The following is a 19,337-nucleotide window of genomic DNA, read 5'->3' on the forward strand; positions in this document are numbered from 1 at the left end:
AGAGCTCACTTATTTTTTCTATTGAAAACAGCATAAGCAATGCATATTTATATACAAACTACAACCAACTACTTTCCTATAAAACTAGAAACAAACTCTACATCTAGTTGTGACTATTTGACAACAAACTATGTCTTATTGACAACAAACTAGAATTGTTGACAATAAACTAGAATTATGAACAGATCGCCAATTCTTTACAGACTCCTATTAGAACTCAAACTATGACTCACTACTTGTTGATTTATTCCAACACTCTCCCTTAATCAACAAGAGAATTAAGATCCACTCCTAACATATCTCTACAATTTACAAACTTTATTTTTCCCAATGGCTTAGTGAATACATCAGCCATATTACCATTTGTGTTGTAGTATTGGAGCTCTATTTCTTGAAACTGAACTTTCTCTCTTACAAAATGATGTTGAGTTTCAATGTGTTTTGATCTTGCATGATAAACTGGATTATTGGTTAGCTTGATTGTACTTTGATTGTCACATTTGATTGGAGTAGGTCCATCTTGCTTTTGTCCCGTATTTTCAATATTTCTCCTTAGTCAAATTGCTTCACAAGTAGCACTACACAATGCTTTGTACTCAACTTCAATAGATGAAAGAGAAATAGTTGGTTGCTTCTTGCTTGTCCAAGAAACAACACGTAATCCTATGTTAATGCATAACCAGTTGTTGATTTACGATCATCTGGATCTCCTACCCAATCAAAATCAGAGTAACCTATCAACTCAACATTCAAATGGTTAGTATATTCAATGCCAAAAGATATGGTGCCTTGTAGGTATCGAAGAACTCTTTTTGTTGTATTCTAATGGACCTCGAGAGGATTAGCTATGAACTGGCTAAGTATGCTAACAAAATATGAAATATCAGGTCTTGTAGTAGTCAAGTAGTTAAGACTTCCCACCATCTGCCTATACAATGTCCCATTGACTTCTAAAGTGTCACTACCACAAAAGAACTTGAATTTTTTTTCCAATGGTGTACATGTTGCTTTACAATCTTGCATATTAAACTTTTGGATTAACTTCTTTGCATAATTACTTTGAGCAATCAAAATCCTACCATTTTGTTTCCACACCTCAATTCCTAAGCAATAATGCATTTCTCCAAGATCCTTCATTTCAAATGTATGTGACAGAGTTTCCTTGATTGCATCAATCAACTCTATAAAACTTCCTATTATCATTAAGACATCCACATACAAAGAAATCAAAACAACATTCTTATGTTCATCATTCTTTATGTACAAATTTGTATCATTTTTACTCTTGATATATCCGTGTTGAAAGAAGAATTTAGCAATTTTCTCATACCATGACTTTGGTGCTTGTTTTAGACCATGTAATATTTTTTCTAACTTACATGCCAAATGTTATTTTCCATGTTTAACAAAACCTTTAGGTTGACCAAGATAAATTTCCTCTATTAAATCACCATTTAAAAATGTTGATTTAACATCCATTTGATGAAAAACCCAATAAAATTTAGTAGCAAGTGAAATCATTAGTCTAATAGTATTCATTTTAGCCACTGGTGCAAAAGCATCTTCATAATCATTTCCTTTCTTTTGTGAATACCCTTTTGCAACTAATCTAGTTTTGAATTTATCAATAGATCCATCAACATTAAACTTTTTTTTGAACAACCATTTACAACCAATAGGAATTTTATTTGTTGGTTGTTCAATCAGTTCCCAAGTTCCATTATTCAGAATTCAAACATATTCTTCATGCATTCCATTCATCCATTTTTTGTGATTCTTGGCTTCTTCAAAATTTTGAGGTTCATCTAAACTCATTATTTGAGTAATTAAGCAATAATCATTATACCTGATTGGTGCCTTAATTTTCCTTGTAGATCTTCTTACTCCATTATTGTATGGAGTGGCCTCAACTTGAGTTGTCTCATGCCCGCTTTGATCATGAGTTTGTTGATCTACAATATCTAAACTTTTGTTGTTTGCTTCAAGTAGCTTTAATGAAATGGTTTTGTCCACCTTTTCTTCATTTTGAACATCATCTACAAATTCATGAAATATAACATCTCTAGTAGCCAATACCTTATGAGTAGTAGGATTATACATCTTGTAGGCCTTGAGATCAATACAATAATCAACAAATATACATTTGAATGACTTTGCATCAAGTTTCCTTCTATTCTATTTTGGAATATGACAATATGTCTTACTTCCAAAAATTCTCAAATGACTAACAACTAGCTTAATTCCGAGAAAAGCTTCATAAGGAGTTTTATTTGCAAGATACTTGGTAGGTCTCTTATTTACCAAATGCACAACTATATTAACTGCTTTAGCCCACACATTATTAGGGAGATTCTTTTCTTTTAGCATACTCCCAATGCATTCAACAATTGTTCTACTTTTCCTTTCAGCTAGACCATTTTGTTCACGACTATGGGCCACTACATATTGCTTAAGAATGTCATTATCTTTAAAATATTTCAAAAAAAATTCTGACGTATATTCCTCCCCTTGATCTAATCTAAAAATCTTAACATTGTGAGTTGTTTGTTTTTCTACCATAGTTTTGAATTTTTGGAAATATTCAAAAACTTCACTCTTATTCCTTAAGAAATACACCCAAGTGTATCTAGTGCAATCATCAACCAATATAAGAAAGTAAGATGCTCCCCCAAGTAATTGAGTTTGCATAGGACCACACACATATGAATGCACTAGTTCAAGAATAGTTCTTTCCTTTATAATGGTTCTTATTGGAAATTCATTTCTATGTTGTTTGCCTAATGTACATCTATCACAACTGATTTGTTCATCCTTAAATGTTGGAAGACCTTGCACTATCTCTTTTCTTTGTTGAGAAATCAAATCTTTTAAATTTAGATGACCATACCTCATGCCATAGCTCTTCAATAGACACACTTGTAGAAGTCATCACATGATGATTTTCCATAGTGATATTAAGTTTATACAAACCTCTTGTCCCGATTCCTTCAACAATCACATTATTTTGATTTTTCATATCTTTAACTTGGCAACTTGCCTTTAAGAACTTAACTTTTATACCTTGATCAATAATTGTTGAAACTGAAATCAAATTCTTTTTAATTCTTGGGACATACATAACATTAGAAAGTTGTTTTACATGGCCATTACGTAATTGTACACTTATATCACCACATCATTTTACATCATGTGACCTATTATGTCCTAAATAGATCTTTCTACCATCATCCTTCTCTTGGAAATTTTTTAACCAACTTTTATGACATGACATGTGAATGGATGCTCCTAAATCTATAAACCAATCATTACAATTACTTGATTCAACTGAAAGAGAAAAATAAAAAATAAAAAAATTTAAACAATGAAGGTTGTCACTTATTGCATCTTGATGACCATTCACAAAATTACCTTCATATTTGTTGTTTGGACTCATTATACTTTTTTTTTCTACGTTCATAAGCATAATGTCCAAACTTTTCACGGTGATTACAATTACCATTTTTCTTCATATTTGGTTTAGAGGATACCCCTTCATGATACCTCTTTTCATTGCTATACCCTTGATTGTGAAATTTGTTACCTTCTTTATTCTTTGGCCATTGTTTTCCTTTGAATGACTTCTTGTCTTTTGCCATCAAAGCTGAATCCACACTCTGAAATCTGTTGTCCACATGCTTCTTCCTTTCTTCGTCTTGTAGAAGGATACCTGCCAAATTCTCAAAAGAATGAGCATTTTCTCTTGCAGCCAAACCGGTAATAAATACTTGATAATCATGCACCATTCCATTCAAACAAACAATAACTAAATCACTACTTGAAACTGATTCACCAATGTCAGCTAATTTATCCCTTAAATTCTTGATTTTGGATAAATAACTGCTAACATTTTCATTTGCTTCCATTTTAATTGAAAGTAACTTGCTCTTTAAAAACAAAATTCTATTTGAATTTGTAATCTCTTACAAACCTTTTTAAGGCATTCCAAGTACTAGTAGAAGTAGTGATATCCCTTATATGAGGGATGATAAAGTCTTTTATAGACATTTGTAAAAGAATCTTACCTTTACTTTCTCTTTTCTCCCAATCTTGAACAACATTTGAGGTGTAGTAGGCTTAGCATCTAAACCATTTACAATGGTCCACATATTATATCCCTCCATTAGAGTATGCATCTTAAACTTTTAATTAACATAATTGAAACCATCTAACTTATTTGACTCAGTTAAATAAGAATCAAATAAACTTGTCATTTTTGAAGTAACAAAAAAATAACAAATAATGATAATTTACCAGTCCTTAAACCCAAATCAAATTGTTGAACATATACCAATTGTAAATTTGAGCAAATCAACTCAAACATGGCATCTTCACAGTTGTTTTCCACTTCTGGAAGGTTGGATTAGACCTCCCTCGTTATGAACTATTTTTACAATACTATCAACAACTACTGCACTAAGTAGGAGACAACACAATAGAGCATTACAACCTTCCTAAGCTTTGATACCAAATTACAAAATAGAACATCAAGAATACAAAGCATAAAATAGAGTAAATGAAGTGCTCACATATTTTGTGTATTAAAAATAGCATAAACAATGCATACTTATACACAAACTACAACCAACTACTCTCTTATAAAACTAGAGACACACTCTACATCTGGCTGTGACTAATTGACAAGTCTTATTGACAACAAACTAGAATTGTTGACAACAAACTAGAACTATGAACAAATCACTAGTTCTTTACAGACTCCTATTAGAACTCCAACTATTACTGACTACTTGTTGATTTATTCCAACATATACTTGGTTAAATCAATTCAATGCCTACTATGTTAGGGAAAAGTTAACTAGTTATAAGGCTAATGTGTGAGAATAAGTGTCATGTGGCTATGATAAGATCAAACACAAATTATTGTTCAACCATTTACGTTTGTAAAGTCTTCGTGATCATGTCATATACTTCTACCACTAAAAATCATATATGAATGACACTATTTACATACAATAATTCTCCCAATAGGAGCATTGGTAAGTCAACATTCCAACTTACGTATGGAAGCAATCCTAGAAATGCTTCAAAATTAAGGATATTGGACAATAGAGGAAAAAGTAGTTATAAAATTGAAGACTTCATAAAACACTTCAAGACTTTACATGAAGAGGTAAGAAAATATATTAATAACATGAAAAAAAAAATTAGTACAAGACTACGAAAGATTAAAAGAGAAGAGATACAAAATTTCATAATGGCGATGAAGTCATAATGTTGGACCATTCAAATAATTGGCACTATGACCAAAGAGAAACAATTACTACCATTTTGGCATCACATATTAGGTGTTGTCATTGATTAGCAACCAGTAGCAAAGGAAGCAAGTGGACATGACAGAAAGATGGCTATGGAAGGTGATGTTAGAGGTATCCAATGCAGAGTCTTCGTTGAAGCAAAAGGCTGACAACTATGTAATGTAGGACTCTAGGTAGACCGGCAGGCCTACCAGTCTAGGTAGCTATGTGTAGGTAGTGACAAATGTTATGTGACTTACCTATATGTGCAATTAAAATTTTGAATTCAGCATATGTGCGGGATTTTTAAATAAGGTTTTGGCACCCAAAAGATGTAGTTTAAAAAGGAAAGTGTTACACTCAAAATGTATGTGGTTGATGTTATTTTGTACAGAGAGTGTTGAAGAGAAGTTGCAGAGAAGAGGAGCCAAATAGTAGATAGGTTTCTCAGAGGCGTAAAGGCACAGATGAGAGTGAAAAGGGACACGAAGCTAATCATTGGGCAGGCTAAAACAAAAGAAAGAGGTTAGAGGACCTTCAAGCATTCAACAACAGATCTACAAGGCAAGTTGTGTCATTTCTTACATCATCCATTTAGTGTGTTTTCTTACCATTGCAACTATATCCAACCCTTGACTAGACAAGCTTATATTGTAAACATTTGTAAATCCTCTAACAAGGTACCTCCTAGGAGTGTCGTAAATCCTATAACAAGGTAGCTTACAAACTAATTGTAATCCTAATCGGTTACTAGCATTCTTGACAGGATGATTTGTAAGAAGGAATAGTTGTAGCTTTTCACAAGGTTTCAATAATCTCACTAATTGTTTTCCGATACAAAAATCTATTTATTATTAATATATGCTTTCCTATGTGAGCTTGTATGGTTTTATTTTGGTGCTTTTATCATTACTTTACTGTTAAGGTTACTAATATGCAAGTCATTTGAAATATTAGCTCAAACAACTGGTGTAAAGGTTGTGTTGATTAACACTCCCCCACACTTGTCAATACTGGTTTGGGACAACAATTAGTATCAAAGCAAAGGCTCAAAGAGAAATGAGAATAACAACTTGACGGAAGATCTACTAGAAGCATTTAAGCTTCAGAGACAACTGGATGAAGCTCTCACTGCTATTGACAACCTAAAGGATAAACTAAGGAATTCCTTGAACAAGAGAGAGAATTTGGTGCACTTAGTGAAAGTCAAGAACTTGCAAATCAGCTTGAAGATCAAAGTGGGTTTGATGAATCTGAAGACATCATAAAAAATCTCATGGTTGAAAATGAGAAGTTGACCAAAAGCATTGCGTTGCTTAGAAAACAACTATTTTATATTGTAATCAAGAAATGGTCTGAAGGGGTCATTAAATTAAAAAAGATACTAGATGATGCACTTGCTCAAATGAGGCTAGAATACACTAAGCAAGAAAGAATGACACTGATAGATGCATACAACCAAGATTTTCCAATTCAGGAAAATGTAGCCCTAGTGACTACAAGTAAAGAAAAATAAATACTTGATTATTTAATTAAGAAGTGCAACACACTGGCTAAATAATTGCTGAAATTTAGCAAGAAGAAATAGGATGAAGAATCAAAGGCACAACTCTCTCAGCATACAAGCCCAAAAGAGAGAGGGATAAGCCAACAGAAAAGAAGAAGAAATCCAAAGGTGGATCACAGTCGAGTAAAGACCAAGAAGGACATGTTGAAGATATACCTAAGATATTTGTAGCATTTAATCCACTTACATCATAAAGAACTGAAGCCCAACCCAGTCCATTAGAGGAGCAAACTCTTCAAAAGGAGGATACACTAGTGAAGGAGAAGGCATTAGAGACACAAGCTCCACCAATAAAAGAAAATAAATGGAGAAGACAGAGAAGCAAAAGTCAACTAAGGAGCCCAAGGAAAATACACAAAAAAACTGAGAAAGAGAAGTCACTTATGCGACAAGAAAGGGACCAAGAACCTAAAAAAATAAAAAAGAAGAAAGCACCAGCAGAACAAAAGGAGAAGGCACAAGAGGGGGAAAAAAATGAGAAGACACTAGAGAAAGATGCAACACCTATCAGAGAGGACATCCTAGATAAGGAGGCCACACCAGATGGAAAGACTACACAGGAGGAGAAATCTCCAGAGAAGGAAAAACATCCTAAGGAAGAAATGCCACCAGAGGAGGAGAAAACTCCAATAAAAGAAGGAATACAAGAAAAGGAGAAAACTCCTGAAAGGGAGAGGACACCACAAAGGGAGAAAACCCCCTCGAAGGAGAAAACCTAGAAAAGGAGGCAACACCTAAGAAAGAGAAGACCCTAGTACCGGATCAAGAAGAGAAACAAGAGAAGGAAAAATCCCCAAAGAAAGCAGAGACACTGACCAAATCCAAAATGTCAGAAAGCATGTCTAGAGGACAATCAAGCGTAAGGAAGACAAATTCATCCAAGAGGAACTTGTGCATGGAAGAACAACCCGTAAAGAAGACAAATGGAAAGAGTCAATAGGCAATATCCTCATCATCTTCAAGCTCAGAAGATGAAGGGGAACTATATAAATAGGATGTAGAAGTTGAACAAAGGAGACTAAAAAACTAATGGAACAAATTGACAACAAAAAGGTTGCTCTAGCATAAGTTAAAGAGGACACTACTATAGCTCTAAAAGATAATATTTTGTGCTACAAAAGGTCTATGACCCGAGTACCTTTACAAGTGATTTTGGGCATAAGCAAGGGGCAACCCAACAAGAGCTTTAACAAGTCATCAAGGGTTTTGATCCCCTCACTGGTCCAGTATTAACATATACAACAAAGGTTCAAGAAACCGGTTGAGAGTTGAATAGGATAAAGGAGCTCCCAAGCTCTTAGAAGTACAATGTTCCCTATCACTACTAGCGGGAATGATTCAAGAGAACCTAAAAGAATCGGAGAAGCTGATCAAAAAGCCACATATCAGGACATTGGATGGGACATCAGAGCAGATGACCAATATTCAAAGCGAGACACTAGCTCTCAATAAGTTGAAAGAGTCTTGGGAGGAACAACTCAATATTGTTTACACTTTCTATAAAGATGTAGTTAATAGGTTGTAGAAACTAATTTATCCATTGTCATTGTTGACAAAAACATGGAGGACATAAAGCAAAATATAAGGGGGCAAAGACTAGAGAAATAGAATGTAAATGGGAGAATAATGAAAAGGGAGAAGTAGAAAGAAGAATAGCAAATAATGCAAAGAAGGAAAGGGGGAGCAGAGAGCAGAAAGGAGAAAAAGATCAAAGGTGTCAAGAAAGATGCAAAGGAAATGGAGACTACTCTTTAGGGGAGTCTCATTGATTTTCAAGTAAGTCCACACCAGCATGAAGAGATCCATTGGTGTAGTCGAAGTGATTAGAGGAAAATGAGATAAACCTAAGGATAAAAGTTTTTGCCAAAAAGGTCAAATGTTTTGCCATCAATACCAAAGGGGGCGATTGTTGGACCAATCAGACTATTGACACAATGGCTAATGACTACCATTTTGGCATCACACATTAAGTGTTGTCATTGACTGGCAACTAATAGCAGAGGAAGCAAATAACATAAAGTCAGTAGATCAAAGTTGTAGAGTAGAGGAGCTAAGCAACAAACAAGTTTCTGAGAAGCGGAAAGGAATTGGTGAGAGTGAAAGGTGACACAAAGCTAATCATAGGGCAAGCCAAAATAGAGGAAAGAGGTCAAAGGTTCTTCAAGCATTGAACAAGAGATCTACAAGGCAAGTTGTGTCATTTCTAGATCATCCATTTAGTGTGAAAACTTACCATTGCAACTATATGTAACCCTTAACTGGTCATGCTTATATTGTAAACATTTGTAAATCCTCTGACAAGGTACCTCGTATAAGGAGTTGTAAATCCTCTAAAAAGGTAGCTTTCATGGGCTTCTTGTAATCTTAATAGGTTACTAGCATTCTTGATAGGATGAGTTCTTAGAAAGAACAGATGTAACTTTTAACATGGAAACCTTTTATCTACAAAAAAAGGCTAGTGGGTGCATTACTCCCATTGTGGTTTTCATCCTCTCATTGAGGGTTGCCACATACAAAAATCTATTTTATTGATGTATGTTTTCCAATGTGAGTTTTGATGGTTTTACTTTGTTGCTTTTATTATTACTTTATTGTTAAAGTCACTGGTATGCAAGTCATTTGACATATTATCTGAACTAACTGGTTTTAAAGGTTGAACTAATTCACCCCCCTCCCCCTACCTCCTAGTACTAGTTTGGGCAACAACTAGTTTATCTATGAAAAAGGAGTTTTATCAATAGCATAATATAATAAGTTGAAGATGAAGAAATTTAAAACATGCAAAATCTTGAACAAGCCTGAGTTTGGAAATGCTTGTGAGGTAGAGTTGCCAAGCGGGCTTAGCATTTCACTTATATTCAATATTCCAAACTTGATAGATCATCACAAAGGTAATATTATAGATAAATTAGTGGGAGCACACTGGAATATTCTAGCACGTGCTTTAGATAAGGAATAGAAGACATCTTGGATAGTCGTGTGGATAAAATTACAGCAAACAAACAAAATGAAGACTACTTGGTCGAATGGAAAGGAAGATCTATTGAAGATTCATCCTAGCTATCCAAAGAAGAGGTTCTTTGTCTTGCTTCTCCCCTGAACAAAGTCAATTCTCAAATTATCTCGAGCATTTGTTGTAAGAGCACCACGGTGTAAGAACGATATGGTGGCTCTGGCTTGCTGGTTACTATAATGAAAAAGTCCATGTGGCTGTAATATTATATTTTCCTAAGTGTCGTAATGTCATTTTATTGAAAATAATAGAACATCCCACTATGTGATAGAGATTCTTTACCATGTGTTGACATTTTGAGCAATATCTACGAACTTATGATGACATGATGAATGATAGATTCCTATGGCAACTTATGACATGTAAGCAGCACATTGGATGGTAGGTGACGGAATCAAAAAAAATTGAACTTTTGGACTTCCATTTGTGAATATCAAACTCCATAATTAAGCATGTGAAGATATATAAACTTGTTGCTTACTGATGTTAAAGAAATTCTTAAGTCTAAGTTGCATCATACTTGAAAATAAGGACAAGCAGCATGTTACAAATAACAGCGAGAAGCTGTCAAATGAAATAACAGAAAAATGTGCATAAGGAGCAATATCCAATGAAAGGAGTAATCACTGACAATTGGGCTTGACAGCAAAAATAAGATTGAGATAATATTTTCTAAAGACAGCAATATGATAGCTCCAGTGATAGCAAGAGGATGGATATCAGAAACATTGTATAAATAATTAAAAAGAAGATTCTATGATTACTAGTTTTGTAGCAGCCAGTCATGTGAAAGCAAAAGCTGAATGGGATCGAATCTCCTAAGTCATAATTTGGGAGTATGTACTGTGAATGAAGTGATGTTGATAAGGAAGAGAAGCAACATGTATAGACATGAAATGCACATATACCCAATCCTGGTGCGAGTCTATGAAGAATTTTGTGAAAATAGCTTCATAATTACATAGCAGCATAGATGAACATACAGAGTTCGATGGTCAAGCAATGCAAAGTCTGGATACTCTATAGACTGTGATACATAAAGAATTAGAAATAATCTTTTTGCACACATCCTTATTGAGCAAAGATTAAATTCTAAACAAAATAACAATGAGGATATGATACATGTGATTATTCTGTAGATATTACGGTTGAGAAACGGTGTCTCAAGGAACTATAGATGCGATTCGCTGGTATAGTGAAGCAGTGACAATGAAGGAAATATTTGTCTCCAATGTCGACAAATAGAGCAATCCAGTTGAAGGTCGTACAAACACCATGAAGAACATAGAAGTTTTAAATTGAATAAAGAAGGTATTGAATTCTTCATCCGCCATTTCTCCTGCTGGTGCCGCATAATGGAAGACAACTCTAGTTGAACAAAGGAAGCCTTTGCACCGATAATATGTCTCGCTGTTATTTACCAAAGCTTCATAAATAATGCCGGAGTAGTTTAGAAATTTCATTTGATGGGACTCGGGGGTGATGTCGAGGGTAGATGCAAATGGTTTAAAACAAAGATGCTATCGATTCCTTTCTATATTCGATACCATAAAATATGCACAAGCCAAGAATCAAAAGCGGTGGATTAATAAGAGGAAGACTAAATTTAAAAGGAGCCCACACAGATTCAGAATATGAAGTTTGCAGAGAGTGCAATGATCGAATATGGTCATAACATGACCTTCTGCAGGAGAAGAAAGAGACGGGAACCAGGAATTCACATTTCTATTTGTATCTGATAATATTTTATGTTATGTGTAGGTATGAAGATTTACTCAAGTGGAGGAACTGGCAATGATCATCATCGAAATGTGAATAGATGTGGATACAAAATCCTATTTGGAGTGGTGGAGATATTCATGCCTTGCACGAGTAACATTTCAGGAGCATCCTAAGGCTCACAGGATTATAATCAAACTTGCCGATGTTATACCCGTAACAAATTATTGAATGCAACAAAGGGGTTATCAAATATGAAATATTATTGAATTGGCAAAGCCGATTAGTTATTGTGAAAGAAGGCAATGTATAGAAAATGCAACTAAAAACCTTTGATTGTTTATAAATATATGATGTAAAACAAAGTAAGGGCACTTTTCAATATTTTTTTCCAAGAACTCTCTGCATTCCTGAAGCTTATATGGTTTTTAAATTCTTCCTTGAAGAAGATTGAAGTTTGAACCAAGTTGTTGGATATTGAATTATTGGGCATATATGTTGATATTGTGGGAGATAAAATTGTGTTGACTGGAGCATCAACATCTGAGTGTCTTCAATACGATTTTTTCTATAATATAATCAGTAAGATTTTTATTTGCTTTAGAGTTAAATTACTATATAGTTCGTCCTTTGTGATCATTTTTATTTTTTATTAATAATATATTATTAGGATAAGTGGATCAAATTGTTTGTTGCTATTTAAATCTGACAAATACAAATATTGTGAAATATTGTTATTGTTTTCTTTATTTGTATCTATTTTGTCCATGTAAGGGTTAAAACATCATAGACTAATTCAAATACGCATAAAAACAAAACAATTTGATGCATCCTGATAATTGAATTGTTTATAGATTTAACATACATAATATCATAGAGTTGTATGTGATATAGTTTTGACTCTATTGCCCTTTTAAATTTCAACACTGATCATAAACTCGCTCATATTTCTCAATCTATATGCTGGCAATACTCTAATATTTTTCTTTTAAGGGTTTGATATCTATTTGTTTTAGTAATTCACTTTTAATCTTATTTCAGCGTTCAGAAGTTCATTAAAGTAATCGTATTTCAAAGATTAATACTCATTATTATCAATCCAAAAGTTTCCTTAAAATCTTGCCATTTTGGGAAACTGTCTTTGCATTGAATCTATTTGCTATATATGTCTTGGATCCAAGTTTGTTGTCCAGGATCAAGTGCACCAGCCTTAGTTTTGCAGAGCCAAAAACATAGAAGATCTAGATCGAATTGATTGATCTTGTCAAGTTGGCCACAACTGATTAGATATCTCAGCATCGAGTAGGCAAGGCTCATAGGATTTTAATCTACGGTTTTGGGAACCAACGGTAAGTTAGACTAGTGCCAGGAGACATCTTAGCATAAGAGAATGTGGCATCTAAGTTAGGTAATGACAGGTTATAAGAGAATCAATTATTAATAGTCAGTTATCACTGCAGATTCTCTCATAGCTGAAAGTGTCATCAGTTATGACAAATCTAGTGACAGTTATAACGTGTAAGAGCATTTATCATTTCTATTTATGGTAAAATTGAGACACCCAAGTTTGGAGGTATGCATGAGGAGTGAAAGAGTTTCTAGGAGGTGGATGGAAAATGTGCGAAGTGATTTGGGACACCCATCTCTTCTAGCTTACCCTAGAAGCTCCCTTTTTAATTGTCTTGTGTGAAGTTTTTTGTAGGTAATATTATGCTGCCAGAAATGGTTCAGAATCTTCGATGGATTGCTGAAGACTCCTGTTGAGGAGCTTGGCTTTGACATTGTATTGTAACCTCGTCAATTTAAAGAAATTCAAAGGGTTGTGCTTTTGGAGTGAGGTTATTTTACCCAAAAAAAAATTTCCCCACATTAATGTATATGCCAGTAGGGTAATACTTTATGCATTTCATTAGACCCTACAACCAAGATTTCTAAGAAATTTGCATAACGTCTCCCTACTAGATTAGTGTTAGAAGTGCATTTTCTATACCTTTGCTTCCTTTCAGCATTAAAATACCCTCTCAGCATCCTGAGATAATCAAGAATCTTGAGCATACCATTGTGTTCAGAAACATGCTATGTAACATTAGTAAACTCATGCAAACATTATCACACATTAGAGGAAAGAAAGGCACCAAATATAAATCAATTTTTATAATAACAATAAAGAATTTACATGCAGTAAGAGTTCATATTTTTTGTAATTTTTTAATAAAATTTACATTATTGGGAGCCTGAACCATGCAATGAATCCCATTGACTAATATCTGCAATATTGTAGTAGGATACAGTTGGGAGATTGGTAATCATTGACTTCGTTTGCACGGCGGAAAATCCAGAGTATTTTTTTTTTGAGCTTGCAATGCATATTTCAAGCATTTTCTTAAGACCAGAATTTTCCTTATAGTAGGATTGAGACACAAAATCCTCCAGTAGCATCCACTGAACAGACAGTGTAAGGAATGAATTATAACAAGATCGAGGATCTGCTAACTGGAATTAATATATGTAGTTAGCAAAACGTAGTACTCACCTGAGCATTGTCAATTTCTAACTCTTGCACAGCAATGTGAAAAGAAATTGGCCGCAGTATACAAAGAAAGAATAAATCTGACTTCTCAAATGCCACATGGTGGCTATGTCTGGAGTTCAAAGCAATGAAAAACAATAAACACCAAAAAGGAAAGTATATTCAATCTTGTGCATAAATGACAGAAAAATTCAGATCCACATGTGGTAAATAAGATGAAGAATGTCATTGCTTGGTATCCTATCTGAAAAAGGGATTCCTCACCTAAATCCTACCAGCTCTATGAACTGTGTATCAACCTGTTATCTCCAAGGAAAAACAAATGTTAAATACCACTTAAAAGATTTGATAACACTGCTATCAAATAATACGAACTTAGCTTCCAGAGACCGTAAATATCACTTGATTGCAGTGGTTTTTAAAATCAATCTAGCATCACTTACCCCTGTTTCTTCCTTGATTTCTCTGATTGCTCCAGTGAAAATATCTTCACCCTGTTGAGTGAAATGGAACCATGCAGATAGAAGATTCGTGTCATAGAAACTCCACTTCCATCATCATTTATAAACAGTGATTTTAAATGAATATCAGCATTTGTCTTCTAACCCAAGAAAAACATGAGATACCTGATGAATCACTCCTGTTGGAATCTTCCATACACCTGTGCCTCTAAAAGGCCCATACTTTTCTTGTACTACTAGCACCTGATTACAAGATACACTTGGGGGTTAAATCACCAAAGTTTACAAGCATTCCAAATATAATAGCCACTTTACCAGAAAAAAGGTATAACAGCAGCACGTCCTAGCTTTCATATTAAAATAGCTATAGTATTCATCTTTTTGTTTTACATATGCTGCACTGACATGCGAACCTGGTTTTTATCATTCAGCACAAAACCTCCAACTCCCACTTGATGAGAAGCATTAGGTGGCAGTGTACAAGAGGTTTGAGGGATCCAATAAGTAAGCATCACATATGTTGGCTCTGCATGATGGTACCAAAACCCCTCCTATTGGACATATGAGCAAACACATTAAAACTTGAAAATTGTGATATTTTCCATAGGACATATAATTGTGACATTGCAATAAGAATTCAACTCTGCAATTTTTTAGTCGAACTCATTGGCCCATGTTTCAGGAGTAGTGATTCACAAGAACCCATCACTCATGAAAATGAATGGAACACTTAGCACTCATTGCATCTAGGTGCTTAGTGTTCCATTCATTTTCATGAGAGATGGGTTCTTGTGAACCATTACTCACATGGGTCAATGAATTTGACTAAAAAACTACACAGTTGAATCCTGATAAAGATAAAGATAAAGATAAGTTTTATTAATATCCAACGAGTGACCACAAATGAGTCGAAGGGATTGAAGAGCTGAACAAGAGAGCAAACAATAGCAGGAGCATTAAACTGTTAAACTTTTGACTTTTTAATTCCATATAATGTGTATCTATGAGATCTCATATCTCATTATTATATATATGCAAGAGGTGCCCTTTCACCAAGGGATAACATTAATATAATTATGTATTAAATAATTATACTATTATAATAATAAAATCACAATTATTAGATTATTAATATAATATAATTATTATTATAATATATAACATAATAATTTTACAATGTAATTAGATTATAATATAATTATATTATCTCATATAAAGAATCACAACCTTTGTGATATCTAGGTTGGCTTGTGGATTTCGACCATAGTTACAACAAAATCAGCACTCCCTCTTAGCTAGGGAGGAATTCATTTAGGTTGTGTCACAATGACTATCCTTGAATAGACAAACTAAATAGATTCTTTAATAATTGAGAGATATTGGATGAGTCATAATAAAATAATTGATTAAATTATTTATTTATTTATTATTGATTAATTATTTGAGACATTATTGTGAATCAGATATGTAAGCCACCTGAAGATAACTTCAACAGAAATGGTGACCAAAGAACAAAACAAACAAAAGAGTAGCAGAAGGAAGGAAATGAACAAAAACCAAGGCCCTGGAGAGCACAGGGAGGGAGAGGGGCAAAAGGGCAACCCCAAGCCACCGAACAACCATGGAACTGAGGTGTCAGAGGAAAACCCCAAAACCATTGTAAAAACCGCAGAAGTGATAGGGGGCGGTGCCAATGATTCTGTCTCTGGAGGTGACCCACCTGATTGGAAGGAATCAATCTCAAAGAACAGGATCTGCAGGGCCTCACAGACCTAGACTGAGGAGGTGAGGCAAGGTGAGGTGAGGTAATAGCAATATCACAATATTATCATTTGTAAACAACTCTTTATAAGGAGTATACTTAAACATTGGATGGTTTAACAATTAAAGATAAGTTTTTGCCATCAGAATGAAACAACTATTTACCACTTTTGCTTGTAGATGATGTAGAAACTTGAAATTTGATTATTTGATCATTAACCATTAGATATTTAAGTAGAGCAATTTACAAGCAATAAAGTTGAAAATATTGTGTGCATAAACAATATTCGTAAAGAGATGAGTAACTATAATTTCACATTATCAATGCTTCCTTCTCCAAGCTTTGACCAAGGAAGAAGAAAATTGGAATATAATCGTGAAAGGGGGTTACAAATTTGCAACAATGAATATAAACACAAACACTATTCCTAGCCTCCACTATATTCATTCAACAATTTTGGTGTATGGACTACGACAAAAGGGCAACCAGCAAAGGACCAAGGGACTCACAATGCATGGATTACAAGGCAGATGGTCACACCAAGGCTGATTGTCTCAAAAATTTGAAAGATGTTTTGAGAGATTTCTAAGTGATAGGCCACTAATTAAGGATTGCTTGTACGATTTGAAGAATAAAAGTGCACGTACTTTTTACCTAGGGAGAGTAGTCAACCCTGCCACTTGAACCTTCAATGCCACAAATGATGGTGCATCTCTAGGAAGCTATTGTAATTAGAGGAATAATAATGGCTGTGGATACCAAAATAATAGTGAGAGATTTTTGGAAGCAAAAAAGTCAGCCTATTGCACAATGTCAAGAGTCTTAATGAATTCCTGATCACTCGCAAGGGACTACTGAGGAAGTCAAGGTAGTAAGAGACTACTATATAGATGGTGTGAACACAACAATCATGATGAAATTGGATGTCCAAAGAAAAAATCAAGCATGAAGAACAATATGATTGATGTAGCAAAGGATGAAGAAGTATTAGCCATTACATCAACCCAAGCCAATAAGGTCCTATATCCAAACCCAAGCAATGAACAAAAAGACTTTGGAAGCAAGAGTTAAGATAAAGAAAACTCTGGAAAATGACCAACACCGCTCAAATTAACATGCAAGTACAATATAAAAGTGACTAGCCAAAAAAATAAAATTGCAAGGTAAATACTTCAAACCAATGTACGAATAAAAGTAGTGAATTTATTGTGAAGTATTCTTGAATTCATAAATGTATAAATAACTTTGTACATAAGAGGTATCAAATGGTGAATGCTACCACTGGTTTAGCATTTGGAAGTGGGAAAATATATATATATATATATATAAAATGAGGACCCAATAACAAACCTCTGGTGTTGAGAGATCAAGTGATTGATTCCATCTTTCATACGGTGCATTCGGTAAGGAGGCCACTCATGGTATATATGGAGATTCTTAGAAAAAACATGACAAATTATTCATATTGTATTGTCTACATGAATGTACTTCTTGAAGATAGTGAAAGTTGGGCAAGTTGATTATTTGGCTACCAACTTTGCAACTAATGGGGGAAATAGACCAACAAGAGATAAAAGTATCTAGAATTATTGTTCTATGGGAACAAAAGGTTTTGATTAGAACTTGAGCATTTATATTGGTCATTGTTGTCATCTCATTATGTAAGAAGGCACATAATGCATTGTTGGGCTGAGGTTGGTAGCATCCAAATTTGATTATAAATGGACGAAAGCACACTCCTTAAAAACAAAGACTCAAATTATACAATTGATATGAGGTATTAGAAAATGAGCGAGATAGCTGATTCCACAAATTTATTGTTAGACTTTGAAGAAAGATGGCTAGAGAAAAATGATCAAGGGCCCATGAAGTAAAATGCCAAGGGAATCCTAGCAGTGCACACATGTTTAGAAGATGAAAAGGAGGTTAAAGGTCTGGGAGAAGCTGAAGGAAGGGGGCATTCCGAATTACATTGAGAAATTGCAAGGCTGGAACCCAGCGGTGACCGAACTTACGGTTAATTCTTGGAGAGAAGGGAAAGTTAAAATTGATGGAGTTGATTTCCAGGTTAATAAAAGTGTTATTGCAGAGGTCACTGACTCCCCTTTCGAGGGCATCAAATTCTTCAGGGATAAGAAGGTTTCCCTCAATGCTGTCAAAGATTTTGCCAAGAATGCTAAGGAGATGAATGATTTGGTAAAGACGGGGGCATACTATGGACCAACTTCCATTGAAAAACTTTGAAGGTTTGTTCTTAGGGCAATCATCTCTTACATCATGCTAGATACTAGGTATGATGGAGTCTGAACCCATCACTTTGTCATCCTTAACCACTTCAGGTATGGCACTAAGATCTTCATCCCTTACTACCTCTTCTTCTCTGTTAATAACAATATCACAAGGTATAAAAAGAAATCTTATGCCAACCCTGCTTTCAATGAGGGCTTGCTTTTTTTGATTTATGAGCACTTTAAGGCTCAAATCTGTGGCAGATCCATAGCCTAGAAAGTTGAGTCCTCGAAAGACACTGAGAGCTCCTATCTCCCGTCCAACACTGAGGATAGCGCTGAGCTTCATTTGGATGATGAAGAGGAGGTTGCTAAGATTATTAAGGATTTGGGGAAAAACAAGAAGAAAAGTGAACCCAAGAAGAATATCATCGAGGTCAGGAAAGGCTCAACAGGTAAAAATATTAAAATTGATGTTAATTTTGCAAATGACTACAATGAGGAGGATGACGGTATGGACATGGAGGAGGATATCAATGTGAAAAAGGAGGTTACAAGCAATGTCCCTATTCAAAGGAAAGTGGATAGCCTAGCCAAGAAGAGAAGAGGCAATGACACTAATGTTGATTAGAATTCTGGTAAGGGGCAAGAACCCCTCCCTTCATGTCTAGGAAGAGAAAAATGAGGAATATGGCACGAATAAAACCACATGTATTATCAGCTCCAAGGGGAGAAAAGCAGTCTAGAGAAACTTCGAGACTCAGAC

General features: G+C 34.6%; 1 protein-coding gene across 1 annotated transcript in view; it reads right to left on the minus strand.

Annotated features, from left to right (window-relative positions):
- Positions 1–13,720: 13,720 nt before the first annotated feature.
- LOC149568079 (nudix hydrolase 10-like) overlaps positions 13,721–19,337 on the minus strand; it is a 137,384-nt gene continuing 131,767 nt past the window's right edge. The window contains exons 5-10 of the mRNA XM_089821087.1: positions 14,995–15,132; positions 14,747–14,824; positions 14,564–14,614; positions 14,385–14,419; positions 14,124–14,232; positions 13,721–14,032 (exon numbers count right to left, since the gene is read on the minus strand). Of these exons, the coding sequence (XP_089677213.1) occupies positions 13,814–14,032; positions 14,124–14,232; positions 14,385–14,419; positions 14,564–14,614; positions 14,747–14,824; positions 14,995–15,132 (630 nt within the window). The 3' untranslated portion in view covers positions 13,721–13,813. The remainder of the gene's footprint in view (positions 14,033–14,123; positions 14,233–14,384; positions 14,420–14,563; positions 14,615–14,746; positions 14,825–14,994; positions 15,133–19,337) is intronic.

The sequence above is a fragment of the Cupressus sempervirens genome, chromosome 3 (assembly GCF_028749045.1).
Source record: "Cupressus sempervirens isolate cs-2001-9-10 chromosome 3, ASM2874904v1, whole genome shotgun sequence".
In the NCBI taxonomy this organism is placed as follows: domain Eukaryota; kingdom Viridiplantae; phylum Streptophyta; class Pinopsida; order Cupressales; family Cupressaceae; genus Cupressus; species Cupressus sempervirens.